The 14,883-nt window shown below is 46.8% G+C and overlaps 4 protein-coding genes across 4 annotated transcripts; 2 read left to right on the top strand and 2 right to left on the bottom strand.

The window, feature by feature from the left end:
• Window positions 1-2,037: 2,037 nt before the first annotated feature.
• N7473_000338 (polysaccharide lyase family 7 protein) lies at window positions 2,038-2,781 on the top strand (the record flags this gene model as incomplete). The annotated part of the gene is made up of 1 exon (XM_057146278.1): window positions 2,038-2,781. The coding sequence occupies one exon, from the start codon at window positions 2,038-2,040 to the stop codon at window positions 2,779-2,781; it is 744 nt and encodes a 247-aa protein (XP_057014164.1).
• A 6,063-nt stretch (window positions 2,782-8,844) lies between these two features.
• N7473_000337 (tetratricopeptide repeat protein) lies at window positions 8,845-9,460 on the top strand (the record flags this gene model as incomplete). The annotated part of the gene is made up of 2 exons (XM_057146277.1): window positions 8,845-8,979; window positions 9,269-9,460. Coding segments are annotated over 2 exons (327 nt in total), but the record flags the coding sequence as incomplete, so codon positions are not given.
• A 981-nt stretch (window positions 9,461-10,441) lies between these two features.
• On the bottom strand, window positions 10,442-11,218 carry N7473_000336 (Pfs NACHT and ankyrin domain-containing protein; the record flags this gene model as incomplete). Its single annotated transcript, XM_057146276.1, has 2 exons — window positions 10,442-11,007; window positions 11,065-11,218. The coding sequence occupies 2 exons, from the start codon at window positions 11,216-11,218 to the stop codon at window positions 10,442-10,444; spliced, it is 720 nt and encodes a 239-aa protein (XP_057014162.1).
• A 1,422-nt stretch (window positions 11,219-12,640) lies between these two features.
• Window positions 12,641-13,892, bottom strand: N7473_000335 (uncharacterized protein; the record flags this gene model as incomplete). Its single annotated transcript, XM_057146275.1, has 2 exons — window positions 12,641-13,430; window positions 13,480-13,892. The coding sequence occupies 2 exons, from the start codon at window positions 13,890-13,892 to the stop codon at window positions 12,641-12,643; spliced, it is 1,203 nt and encodes a 400-aa protein (XP_057014161.1).
• Window positions 13,893-14,883: the final 991 nt, after the last annotated feature.

Raw genomic sequence — 14,883 nt, 5'->3', positions numbered from 1 at the left:
AACGATACAAAATCTCGCCCTCGCAGCGGCCAACCCCCTAAGTTTAGTACCCGATCACGCTATTTAATTAAAATATATGCCCGCTGTAACCCCTTTTAGTCCTACCAAGCCCTAGCAAGTAGGGTGACTAGTACTCTATCAATAGATACTATTCGATAGGTTTTAAAGCGATCGGGGATTGTTCGACGCCTCGCAAAGCGTAAGATCCCTATCAGTAGGGTTCTTGCGTTTAAACAAAAGAGATTTACTCGCTACTAGCGCTCCGAATTTTATATAACCTTTACGCTTCGAAATTAGATCTTCTCTAATAAGTGTTCCGTTTAACGGACTTCGAATAATAGACTATAATAGTGCTAGCGGCTTACTTCCGAAGTATACTAGATTAATCCTATAAATCCTAAGATTTATATAAAGGATATTTTGTAGATAGTTTAGGCTATAATCTAGCTTAGAGGTCGATTAAAGTTAATTGTTATAGAACAGTATAAATCCTCTAAAAGAGGCGGATATTTACGCTAGAGTTATATAGAAGCGCTTAAAGAAGGTCTCCTTCTAATCTATTAACCTAGAATAATATTTTAGTAAGATAACGTAAAGATATATATCGTGAAGGATACGCAGGATTAGTTTAAAGAGTATAGGATATACGTTAAAGATTAGCCCACGTACTCTCCTAATCTAAACCATATTAAACCAGTCTGGAATAACTTAAGCGCTAACTTTTCTGTATATATCCAGACCTAATATAAATAGGAAGATCAGAAGCAGATTAGGCCTATTTCAAAGTGTGTATTGGTGCTGTATAGGATATATTAGATCAGGCGAAGATTAATATATTGATATTGAGTATAGGGAGAAGGATAGAACTAGTAATCCGAACTAGCGATTAGTGAAGGTTCTAGACAAGAAGGTGCTTCGGCTGTTCGATTCCCTTTCGAAGCCGTACACCTTAGTGTTGATTCAGATACGATCGATGCGTATCGCATTGAATCATTTCTTGCCTAAAATCAAGGCGGTTTAATTAGATAAGTGTTAATGTAGTGAGGGGCCTCAAACACCGAGGTATATCCTTATACAGTGCCCGTTGTACGCTAATCTGAGGAAGACCTTCCTTAACAAGATCCGGATGACCGATCTTAGGGATTCGACCGATTATGATACGATTGTATCGCACTCCCAGGCTACCCGCTCCGTAGCCGAATTCATATTACAAACAGGCCTCCTAGGACAGTTCCGGCACGTTAAACTCGAGCCAGAGCCGCTGAATAGAGGCAACGAGAACGATCTACCAGGATGATCTAGTAACGACACAGGGGGTAAAGACGCTGGGTAGGAGGAACGCTAAACCCACAGCCACCGAGAGGTCGTGGACGAAAACGAAGGAAGAGTTACCAGGAACGACCATGACGTCAGGTAGCACTGTTTTTATCTCTAGCGTGAGATTGGCGTCTGGAGGGAAAGAAACGAATGGCTGGAACTATGAGAAGTTTCGTGGGCTTGTTTTTAATTACCATTAAGAGCAAATGATCATGGAGCAGCAATTTCCTTTTTCAAACCGCGGAGTAAGACGCGGCCGACCGATGCTCAGCGCCCGATGCTTAGACCCCGCAAATACAACGTCGCGGGACAATCAAGCGGATGGATGGATCATTCTGAAACAGCCGAGGAAGTGGAGCTGCCGGTGAGCCACTCCGGGAAGGATCCTCTCCGCGAAATGAAGTAAGCGAACCTTGACTGACTGTTATTCCGCATCTCATGAGGTTACAGAAGGTATGTGATACGACGTCGTGGGCACTGTCGGCAATTGGATGAGTGAACCTGCAGCAACAAATGCTAAGCCTTGGACAGGCCAGTCTGAGACTGCCGTCCAGTAAATATTAAAATGTTCCTCGTAATTTCACAGTCCCACAAATCTCTTAATTCCATAAATGCCCACCGCTGTACCGCTGTAATCCTGAAAACACTGAATCGTCCTGGTTAGCGACAATACTGATTCTCAGCACTTATTGAATATTGCAATATACTTGATCCTTTAGGATGATCTTGTCCTATTTGGTACTGATATCCCCGGTCCTTGTGTCAGCTACTCCATCTGCCACAACAACTTGCGCACCGGGAGGCTACCTGTCAGTCCTAGCTGACTTCGATCTTCAACTGCCTATTGCGACCTCTAGCGGTGGAACTGCCGAACAGATTCCCGCAACGAAATTGGCCGGCTGCAATGGCTACCAGAATGCAGATTGGTTCTACTGGAACACAGCCAGCTCGTACCTCGTTATGAAGGCTCCACCAACTAGTACTCCATGTGCCAAAACATCGGGCAGTAAGCATTGTCGTACGGAGCTCCGAGAGGCTCAGCCTTCGAGCTGGAGTCCATCCGGGACCAACACTATGACCGTCAAGCTCCAGGTCGCGCAAGCCGATGATGGCAACTATGGCACCGTGATCGGGCAGGTGTTTTCTGCGAGCTTCTCCAAGCCCATCATTGAGTTATACTACAATCCGGGAGGAGTTGTGACAGTCGGGCTCGAAACAACAACATCTGGAGGACTTGAGAATTTCACCCAAATCGGGACAATCCCTGAGAAGACAGTCTTCACGTACGAGCTGAACTACTCTAACGATGAGCTTTCAGTGTCGCTCAATGGTGGCGAAGCCAACCATTTTGCTGTGACGCAATTGGGTACGCCAGACGCTTATTTCAAAGTCGGCGACTATAATCAGGGCACGAATGTCGCTAGCGAGGTTGACATAATATCCATTGATATAGTGCATTCTTGACCGATATGAATGAAAGATACTAGCAATGTTAGGGGAGAGTCGTTCTACTTGCTACCAGGGCTATTGGTATGATTGATTCAGGTAGAAGCATTCAACATGCTGCATCTGCTTCAACATAAATGCACCAAAACTGCATGAGTTGAAGCAGTCACTCAGGTGGAGGCGGGTGTGAAGGGCCGTAGCAGAATTGATTCAATTGTACTAGGCCAACATGCTGTTTACAACAATCTTGAGGAAAGGAAGAGAAACGGCTCCGTTCCTGCGGCGAAACCGTATGGAGCCCTTTCTGCCGAAGGCGGTGTCTCCCTTCACTGTCATCCCATCAACGTGGTCTATACTCCGTACAGCCATGGGCAATAGCACATGGGCCACTGCCGGGCTCTGGCCCGTTACAGCGGGTTGGGCAGCTAATACTTACAATACCAGTAGTTCATGACTAAACAATACTTGTTCCCTGCATACATGACTAGTAATTTTCCTCGAGGATGTGGCTGTGCAGTAATATACTGTGGCTATGTGGAGAAACTTGATTTACCTTACAGAACTCACCGTAATCCACGAGTGAGCCATCAATAGCAATTCATACTCGTTGATATCCTATTGGTGCACCCCAATGGCTTAGTGAGCAGTATTTCCGACTCCTTCGTCAGGCTGTCATCTCTGCTGACTGATCCAAGTTGATTGGTTATCAGTGAGTGCCACGCTCCCCGCATAACACCGGGAATCCGGGATATTCCTAATATGTTGTTTTTAAACCACTTCGCTGAGGCTTCTAAACTGAAAGAAAAAGAATTTGAAATAGCCTCAAGGTAATGCTATCAAAACGAAAATAGAAATTCATGCACAACACTATGTATATATTCGTGCTGCGATATGTAGTGTTCGAACGCAATTTCTACAAAACAGATCCATAAATGGATTCTGCCATAAGAATTCCAGGTCAATGATATTTCTTCCCACAAGATGACTTCGATACAGTAAGATTTCATTTAATTTCGCAAGAGATATGGTTGGTTAACTCAATTGATGATTGTACTGACCAAACAGCTATAAATAACAGAAAGTTATGAAGATGAATCATCACCTTTATCCATCCTATTTAGGAAAGGTGCCTAAAGTTTATACAGGGGACGCGGGCAGAGGACACTTAACACGCACAGGTTCAGGTTGAGGGTCCTGACCTTGGACCCGACCCGCGATTTTTCCGAGGCCTTGTTTCAGGGCCCCATTTCTCCCACTTCGTGCGTTTTAGGGTACTGGCTGGTAGTAACGAATGGGTCATTGTTATAATACGTAAGCGTAGCTAGAATCACATCAAATCTGTCACCGCCTGCTCAAGTAACTCAACTGCCTTCTGAATCAGGCCGTTGGCATGATAAGCTACAGCGAGGGCGTGCTCAGATGCCAGTCGAGAAGGGTGGTCTTCAGCAAATGTTCTGTCGAAGCGAGCTGAATCGGTATAGACTAGTATGTATGGTGACGAATGAGGACTACCGGAATCATCAGAAGAAAGATTGATTGAGGAAGGAAACAACTCAAACGAATAGGAAAAGGGGCAGGTGGAGCTGTCCCATGGCGGTGTAACCGAGTATCGGAGTGACAATACCGATGTCGACGTGTTACCCGCATATTACATACAAACACACACAAAAGATGGGTTGGGTATGGACCAATCCCATGTCACTGTAATAAACCTCTCCACTTATCCACGACAAATTCCTTTGCAGACTCATGGACAAAGACAATAACATCCTCACGCCAAGTCAGGAATGAGCCACAAATTGCGATAATCTCCAGTAAAGCTTCACCGTCATCGGAGAGATCATCAGGTATTTCAACTAGGGTGGTCAATTCGTCAAAAGTGATAGGCCGATACGCAATATGACGGATCGAACGTTGGAATAGGCTGTACAGTGGGTAGGTCATTGGCGGCGCGCAGTAGACGGTGAGAAGAAATAGTTTCAAACTTCTGCACACCCACTGTACCTCTGTTCGTTCGACGAGTATTTCTGTTTACGTATATTACACGGTACTTTCATGCATGCATTCGCTTGTAAATTTACATACTACATTCGACAACTCCATACCCCACCTCGACAACAACGGGCACACTAACGACTTCACTGCGAACCAGCGTCTGCCTGATTCACATACTACTATGGCATCTGCGATATCGTTTGGCGAGTCAAACTCAGGTTTTCAAGCCGGGATCGTCAATGGCAATGTCACTGCACATTTCAGCAAGTTGCGACCAATAACATTAATGTACCATGACTGATTCCTGTGATTGCCATCTAAGTACAAACGGAAACGTCATTGAATCAAGCGTTCCTACGAGACCTAAGAATCACGTATCCTTATGATGACAAGAGCCGAATTGAGCAAACAAGCGGTGGATTGCTCATAGACTCATATTTCTGGATTTTAGCAACGAGCAGTTCAAACAGTGGCGGGACAAGCGGAGAAACCGTCTCCTCTGGATCAGAGGTGATCCCGGCAAAGGCAAGACAATGCTTCTGTGCGGTATCATCGACGAACTAATTAGATCGACTGGGGATAATGCGAATATCTCCTTCTTTTTCTGCCAAGCTACCGATGTGCGAATCAATAGCGCTACGGCAGACCTCCGTGGCTTAGTATATTCACTGGTCAAACAGCAGCTATCTCTTCTCTCCCATATACGGAAGCGATACGACTAAGCGGGAAAGACTCTGTTTGAGGACATAAACGCGTGGAATGCCCTCTCAAAGATCTTCACCGACATCTTGAAAGATCTAACCTTACACAAGACTTGTCTATTGATCGATGCGTTAGACGAATACATAACAGGCCTCTCTTTCCTTTTAGACTTAGTTGTCTAGGAATCATCTACCTACTCGCGCGTGAAATGGATCGTTTCGAGCCGTAACTGGCCCGACATCGAAGAGCGTCTGGACGGTGTAACCCCGACACCACGGATCTTATTAGAGCTAAATGAGGTATCTGTATCCGAGGCTGTGAAGAAATTCATTCAGCATAAGGTTCACGAATTAGCAAAAGTCAAAAAATATGCAGATGAAGTTCGTGATATAGTCTACTATTACTTATCGTCGCGCTCGTAGGACACTTTCCTGTGGGTAGCCTTGGTTTGTCGAGATCTCAATAGAACATCGCGGTGGTATATCCTTAAGAAACTCTAGGAGTTTCCTCCTGGACTAGACGCTTTATACAGTCGAATGATTGATCAGGTTCGAAACTCGGAGGATACTAAGCTCTGTAAGCGAATACTAGCTGTTATTTCAACTGTGTATCGGCCTATCACTCTTGACGAACTGACTATTATAGTTGAAATACCTAACGATCTTTCTGATAACTATGAGGCTTTATTAGAGATAATCGCAATTTGTGGCTTATTCTTGACCTTGCGAGAGAATATTATTATTTTTGTCCACTAGTCTGTAAAGGAATTTTTGGTCGGTAAGGCGCGAACCGAGGTATTTCCGGGAGACACAGAAGCCGAATATCTTAGAGTTTTCTCGCGATCTCTATAAATAATGTTTGAGACGCTTCGACGGAATATCTTCGATATTAATCTTACTAGGAATTTCGCTAAGGAATTTATATAACCGAGTCTGAATCCTTTAGCTGCCGGAAAATACGCGTGTATATATTAGGTTGACTACCTTCAAGAAGGTTAGTGTGATGAAGGTAAGGATAACAGCCTTAATGATAGAGGATACGTAGATAGTTTTTTGTAGCAAAAATATCTTCACTAGCTAGAGGCTCTCGGCTTTTTAGGAAACCTATAAGAAGGTATACTAGCTATGCTAAAGCTCGAGGACTTACTGCGGGTGAGTAACTATCTGAAGTCCGAATATATCTCAACTTCTAACTAGGCACTATTTAAAGGAAAAGGGAAAGTCACAGACGCTTCTAAGCCGAGCTCAAGATGCATCCCAATTTATTCGATACTACAGATACGGAATCGAAAGCAGTCCCCTTTAGGTATACAGTTCAGGGCTTATCTTTAGCCCGACTCAAAGTATCACGAGGGCATATTACCACAAAGAGAAATCAGATTGGATTTTGAACTTGCTAGTGGTAGGTGAGAGCTGGAATTCACGTCTCCAAACCGTTGAGGGGCATAGTGACTGGGTCTGGTCGATTATATGGTCGCCAGATGGAAGCCGACTTGCCTCAGCGTCAGATGATGCGACCGTAAGGATCTGGGATCCGGTCACCGGCCAGTGCACATCTATCCTAGAGGGGCATACGTCCTCGGTCGATTCGATTGCCTGGTCGCCAGATGGAAACCGACTTGCATCAGCGTCTTGGGATAAGACCGTCAGGATCTGGGATCCGGCCACTGGTCAGTGCACGTCTATCCTCGAGGGGCATAGTCGTGTGGTCCGGTCAATTGCATGGTCGCCAGATAAAAGCCGACTTGCCTCAGTGTCAGATGATGAGACCGTCAGGATTTGGGATCCGGCCACCGGCCAGTGCACATCTACCTTCGAGGGGCATAGTGAGTCGGTCATGTCGACTGCCTGGTCGCCAGATGGACGCCGACTCGCATCAGCCTCGGACAACACTATCAGGATCTGGGATCCGGCGACCGACCAGTGCACCTCCACTTTTGATATTCACTCCCCTCACATCCTCCAATTTAATAACACGACGCCCAACAACCTTCACACAAACGTTGGTACATTAGATCCAGGATTCACTGACTCTGTTACGTCTAGCCCACATTTCTTGACCATACCAAGGATATATGGGTATGGCTTAAGTAATGACTCTTCCTGGATAACCTATAATGGGTTCAACGTGTTGTGGTTGCCTGCAGAATATCGACCGTCTGATGCCCCTGTATTTGCTATATCTGCAACAACAGTGGCAATCGGTTGTTCATCAGGTCGTGTCATATTCATCGCGCTCTCGGAAAACAATACCCTATCAATGGTAGGAAAGGCATTTACGTCATTCTAAACCGACTTTTTTTTCCTCTTCCATCATATTCTCACCCGCCATTGAACGCTCTTGCGTAGCCTTCTTCAGTAGATAGATGCATTTATGCCGTTGGCCTTATAGGGTTTCTCGAACTCGGCTTGACCATACTCAATAAGACTCTCTTTCCTGACCCCACTCCCAAGGCCTTAGCGCATGTAAATTATTGGACAGGCCACATTTAAGTGAGGGCCTTGTGTCACAATGTGGCAGCTACGGAGTACTTGGAAGATTGGCCAATTCAGGGCAACGGAATCAAAAGAAGAGATCGATGGAATCGAATGATTGATTGATTGGAAACATGAATTGGGGGCTTCATGGGGGTTGAAATACCCATGAGCTTTACAGTAGAACGGGGATTCTCGGATGTTACAAAACCGGGATGCCCAAAAGATAGGAAAGACAACAAGACGAATACATCTAACAACAGCGAACGCCACCAATTGAGAACGAAGCAGGAGAGATACCGGGGATAGAGATACAGAGAAGACAGCAGGCTAATGTGAGGGCAAATTGAGAGATATATCGTGGGACTGAGGGCTCGGAGGGCGTTTTGGTACGGTTTTTGGGCTGATTGTATATGTCAATACGCCGTTTTCCTATGTATTTACTGTTTCATGCGCGGGTCCAGCGTTCGGATCACTCTTGCTTCCGCTGGAGGGAGCGCCTGTATAGCCATTACGCCACTAGTTAGGCTGCAACAGGTTAATAGAGGGGTGATTGATTGATTGATTGATTCTTGATTATAAGGCTGGTCATCTCTATCGAGATTAGGAGGCAAAAAATTCGATTTTGGTTACATGGCAGATATCCTTCGACTATATTCGACGAATAAGACCGTCGGCGGCTGATTTGCTCTCTCTAATAAGCTTTTTTGACCGACAGGGAATCTCAGCGGATCTTCTCCGAGGTCAATGCGAGATCAAACCCGAGGATTCGAGGTCGGAGGAGATTACCTTAGAACACAGTGACGATGATACGGACGACACGTCTGGATCCAAGACGGATTGTGATTTTGAGGATGATGTGACAATATTAAGAGACTTTTCATTTATTTCTATCAATACGGACAACACAATGTTCACAATGCATCGGCTGCTGCAACTTACTGTGCCTGTCTGGCTGAAAAATGTTGAACAGCTGGAGCGATGGAAGGAGCAATTTATCATGATCCTATGGCAAATGTTTCCGATAGGTGAATATGAAAAGAGGGTACAGTGCCAGTCGCTCTTTCCACATGTGAAATCAGCTATGTCACAACGGCCAGATTCACAAGACTCTCTGCAAAAGTGGGCTACGCTGCTTTATAAGGGAGCATGGTATGCGTAGGAAAGCGGCAATATCGTAGAATCGAGGGATATGGCATTCAAGTCGTGGAGGCAGTGAGTATTGATATTTGGCTCGGAGGGCGAACAGACCCTCGATAGTACTACGATGCTAGCGCACGTATACCTACGCGATGGGCGGCTTGAAGAGGCGGAGCAACTCTACGTGCAGGTAGGTTATGGAGACTCGCAAGATGAAACTCGGCGCTGACCACCCTGACACGCTGACGAGTATGAACAATCTGGCGTCAACGTATATGGCGCAGTGGCGGTGGGAAGACAGCATGGCCTGTCCAGACTTCCGCCGCTCGTCTTGCCATCGGAAAATCCCCCTCGATCTCTCTATAGCTACCGTTGATGTCTGTCAGGTAAGTCAAGCACGTTCTCGTGAGGGACATGCTGGCAGTTGTAATGTCGAACGGATCCTCTCTGACAAGGTACTCTTTGACGGAAAAGTGGGCAAGATGTAGCTCTTATCGGTGGCGTGAACGACTGTCACTAGGCCAGGACAGTAGTCTGAAACATCAGTCTCGCAAAATAGTCGACGCTTAATGTCAAACCCACGCGACTCGTTTTCGATCTGCGTGGCTATTACCTCTTTAGCCTCGGCTAGCTTGAGAGGTCGCTTAGAGTGGACTAGGAATTGTAGGAGGCGTATCGCGTCGTTTTTTTAGCTCCGCCGGTATGCTTGCAATCATGTGTCGGTATGTCTCATTCAGATTCCGCGGCAAAGATGCAAGAGTCTCCTCCATAGCTGCCTCGTGACGACATCGAGCCAGGCTGTCAAATTGACAGAACGCCCACCTGAACCTAAGCAGAGCGCCGAATGCCACGACTGGAAAACCGGGGTTTCTAGGAGCCACGCGCCTGTCCCCTTGTGGCGGAGCGTCCTCGCGTGGTTAGCGTTTGTAGACGGATCCGTGGGACAAAGCCAGCGCATGATCTTATCGGTAAGAAGGTTAGCCCTGATAAAGTCAGTTGCCGCTTTCGTTGCGACTGTCTCTGCTGCACGCTATCGATCTGTTGTTGAACTACTCGCAGTTAGGACGTATTCCAAGTTCAAATATTATTCCGTCTCGTGTACCTGCTGGTCTAGCCCTAGTTAATGAAACAAGAACTAACCGAACTGAAGCACTTCTAGTACCCTCTTGGTCACATGGACCTCCGCGGCCGGCACGTACGCCAGGAGCTCCTTAGTATACGCAGCGGCGGTGGCCGAGGCGTAGCGTTGCTATCTATCGTTCTTGTGAGAATCGGCGTAGTCGCAGATCCCCCGGATCACAAGACAAGGAAAGGGGTTCATCAGGCCGGCCGCTTCTATCTTAAAGCAGATGCAATCCTCGCCGAGATTAGCAATAATCCGATCGCGCACAGTGGCGTCTCTGACAAGTGCGTTGTCGGATGCGATAGTCCCGTAGTGTCTCGAGGGTCGCGTTGAATCTCGTTAGCCGTGTCACAGCCCCGATAGTCCGGGCCGGGGACGTAGCTGCACGAAGCCTTAAGATGCGGTCGTTGTCGAAGCCCTGGTAGGCATAGCCAGGATTTTGCTTGGATCTCTTGTTTATCTTCGGGTTCTTCTCTAGTATCTCTTGAATGAAGCAGGGAATCTTAGAGTCTTTCCGCTCGTGATCGGCCTGGATACTGGTAAGCGCATTAAGGAGGACCGCTAGAGGCCGCCCGAGGAAGCCTTTACGCTCTCGCTTGTCACTATAGTTTGCCTTAATCATGTCGTACTGGCAGACGCCGCCCGTCGTCCTACCAGGTTGGCTTACGACAACGTCGCCGAGCCGGATATCGCGGCCCTCGTCAGGTCGAGCGATGCCGCTGCCTATGCCGACCAAAAGATCAACACGGATGGATAGTAGAGAGGCAAGCAGGCTTAAGGTGGTGGTCGCAGCCGAGGTGGTTCCGTAGACTCCGGGGACCAGAGAGGCAATAACGATGTTGTGCTCTCCTACGCGACCCTATGTACAAACGTTCGCGTCGGTTTGGTGTCTAATGAAGCTGGTTGGAGCTGGATGTTGCTTATCGAGTATAGCTTCTGCAGCGGCCCGCTTAATAGGAAGAGCAGTGATCCAGGCGACCGTATAGGAGTCGGGGCTGTTAAGAGCGTTGCGGGATGCCATAGTGTAGAGGAAAGCGCACAAGGCCGTCAGATAGGCGGGTAGAAAGAGGTTCGCCGACGTCGACGAGGGAGCTAGGGTTGATTAACACGGAGAGGAGGAGACGTGACTACGGCAGACTTATCACCGTCAGTCGAAGAGCGCGGCCTGCTTAGTTACTATACAGGACGAGCGCTATCACCTAGTGGCCTCCAGCTAAATTCAAGGTTATTGTATCCCCCTGTGGGAAGACGAAGGCAAGCTGAAAAGGACAAGGTCGGCACGTTTGGGGCCGTGCCGCTGTGGGCGCTAGTATGCAGCACCCTCTAGCTGGCTGGACGCTATGATTGGGTGTGATTCGTTGGGTAGTCAAAGCCAATAAGCTGTATCCCGCTTTGCCTGGCGACGTTGAGAACCTGCTGGTGCTTGTCATGGGGAACGAGGGTTTGGCGAGGAGTGAGCCCGATCCTTTGGTGGACAGGAACAACATTCTGATGCCTTGGCGAGCGCTCTTTGTTTTAACCTCGCGATATTTGACTTTGTCAGCTTCTCGCAGCTTTGAACCTTTAAACATGGAGGACGAAAAATATCTGCTTCTGGGGGATTTGGGTCGAGTTCCATGAGCTCAGGCGTACCGGGGAGCGTACGGCAGCGTTCCAGGAGGCGGTTCCTGTGTTCCTAGAGACGAACTAGTACCGCAATTTCAAACCGCCAATCACTCGTGTCTAATCAGCTTCCTGTAGAACCACAAACTCCCTACTATTATGTGACTGAGGACCTGCTCGGGGTTCAAGGAAAATAAAAGAGCTAAGTGTAGAAAAATCGATTAAATTGCCTAGATCGAAGGGCGACTATATTGGGCTAAGCAGCGATATCTAATTTTGTGCTACCAAGGAAAATTGTGACAGGCTAGAGCCCCGGCAGTAAACTATGTGCTATGGCCTTTTGGATACCTCCTTTTGCAGGAGGATTTTAAGAGGTTCTTGAGGATTCTGTCAAGGAACTGCACCGGCACTATTAAGGACCAGGACCGATTCTGCCCGGTCTTCTTTTGGTGTTCATCTTCTTATCATCAAGATTATTGTAAACTGTATGTGGCCTAGTACAATTGAATCAATTCTAGTAAAGCCCTTCGCGAAATTACAGACCGACCTAGCTGTAGACTAGTGTATGTATAACTAAATCAAATCCAAAGTATCCAAGGAGTAGAGTAACTAAGAACGAATAAGAAAATGGGACAGTAAGTTAGGCATAGAAGAGACTGCAAAAAAAGCGGAAACAGAAGCGGCAGCCAAACCCACAAGATGAAGGCAAAGGCAGACTAAGATTTCAAGAAGAATCAAGCCACACCCAGTCACAGACTAAGAAAGGCACACCCCGCGACATGTGAATGTCATGAATTGTGAAGCGAACAACAGGATAACTCCTTGTCCCAAACCTTACAAATCAATGGCTGGCTTCATCTTTTTTCTTGCCTTTTCCTTGGTTCTTTGATCCGGCATCGGCACCAGCGCCACTGAAAAAAGATTGAATGCTTTCATCTGACATATTACCCAATGCTTGAAGTGAATTATCACCTGACTTGATGCGTTTGGCGGATATAAGATCGTCGAGAGTAGTGACAATGGCTTGTCGGCTATTATCACCTGTGGTGACATCTTCAAAGTAGTGAGTTCGTAGTTGCCTTGCTTCTTCTTCTTCAATCCGCTTGCAAAAATTGAGCAGCGTTTCTGTGCCACTTAATTCTTCTCGAAAAGTTTGCTCCTCGGATTCTTGCTCGTTGTTTAAGTAAGGCAGATAGCGCTGTTGTCCTTGAACATTTCGATCGACTCCATATAGATGCTGCAACAAACGTAACTTCCAGCTCATAATTTCCTTGCAAGTAGAATTGAGTCCCTCCGCATTGATCAACCATGAAACATTATGGTTACGGGAGGACGATGCTCTATCAACGAGTCTGGAAGGATTGGTCACTTCACCCACTAAAGTCGGTCGCGACCGGTCGACCAGAGAGAGGAATTGTTCACAGATTTCGAGGCTCTTCTGTGTACTACTCTTCTCGTCCTCCATTAGTTGGAGCTCAACTGGGTCGAGACCAGCTGTCGCGGGGCCTTGAGCACACGCGATTTGTAGCTTCGCTTGAATATCTTGCAAGTGATTTTCCAGATCACATTTTGTATTTTCGATAAGGTTTTTATATTCCTCCAAAACACCTCTTGTAGTCTTTGTGGTGCGTCTGTTGAAAAGATGTTAGGCCAGCGAAGAGAAAGAAGACAAAAACTTACAAATTTGCATATGCGAGTGCAATAGAAATAGTTGACTTATAACTAGACAACATGTCCTTGAAATTGGTGATGTCCCCACCCATGTACCTCAACCTTAGCCAGTCTCTTTTGCTGTTCTGCTCCTGGGTGGAGTGCGACGTGCATTTAATGATCAAATCATTGAATTCACCACAGGCTTTATTGCATCGCTTAAGGGGCTGCTCAAGCACTGTGAGATCGACTTCAACATCGTAAATTGATTCACCTAGTGCTTGAAGAACACCCTGGAGAGCCTCTATCTCCTGACGAAGCTCACGAATCACCTTGTCTCTGGATTGGAGGCTCTGAACAGTCTGATAGAGAGTGATAGAAGATTGAAGGGCCAGAGTCACTAGGGATGTGATAGCACTTAGGGTACCGACCACTTCCGCCATAGCGAATTATGCAAATCGTGCAATTCTCGGTTGTGAGGCGTGAAACGAGGAACTAAAGGTTGCGATGGTTCTCTAACTCTCGAGAAAAAGGTCGCGGATTTAAAAGGAAGACCGGAGAGCACTGGTGGGGCTTCCGAAACACTTACCGCCCCAAGATAGCGCGCGGCTAGCATCTCACTGAATTTCCTGAATTAGCTATCACATGACTCACTTCGACTAATGCCTCAACTCACCCAGCGCTTGGAGTGTTTGGATCGATTCATTGGGCTAAGTGTACTAAAATTAGTGGACTGGAACAGCATTCTGACGCTGTGGCGCGCATCCTTTTTGTTTTGAAGCTCGACGTTGTCAGTAAAACGCATTTCTTGCACCAAAGTTGGACCTTTAAACATGAAGAGCGCTTACGTCAACCTAAGTTCCCACGATCCCCCCCCCCCCCCAAAAGACTTGGATCTAAAGTGCATTTCCAAGATTGGAGTTGTTTTTTGAGACTTGTTTGGAAGCATGAGCACGGAGAGTCAAGAGGAGAGGGGTTCTGTTCCCTTAAGTAATATGATGCTTGCATGAGGAAGTCGTGGTTCGCCAGGGGGCTGTTCGAAATAGCTTTCTTCGGGGTCGCTGTTTTGAACTGCTAGAATTTAGTCATGAGACCAGTACCGCTCTACGGGCAACCAATTGTAACGGAATGCCAAGCTAGGCTTCCTGTGGGCGGTTTGGATCCAGTCCAAGCAAGTAGTAAATTGTAGGGATTTTACTACGTACAATCGGCGAATCGTGGCTCAAAGGTAGTCCCAGAGGCGCAATTCTGAACCGCCAACAAGTGTCCGGCTAATGAGCGCACAGTACCCAGCCTAAACCACTAATTCAATCGGTTGTTCCGAGCCGGGATAAAGTACTTTACTTTTTATACAGTATCTAGCTATCCGAGAGGCTCTAAATTATAAAACTATTCGGTCTTGTAACATTCGAATCTTGTTTCCACCCTTCGAGC

Source organism: Penicillium subrubescens, assembly GCF_028828155.1.
Source record: "Penicillium subrubescens strain IBT 31985 chromosome Unknown utg000001l_segment0_segment0, whole genome shotgun sequence".
In the NCBI taxonomy this organism is placed as follows: Eukaryota; Fungi; Ascomycota; class Eurotiomycetes; order Eurotiales; family Aspergillaceae; genus Penicillium; species Penicillium subrubescens.
This window is presented reverse-complemented; position numbering and strand designations above follow the sequence as displayed.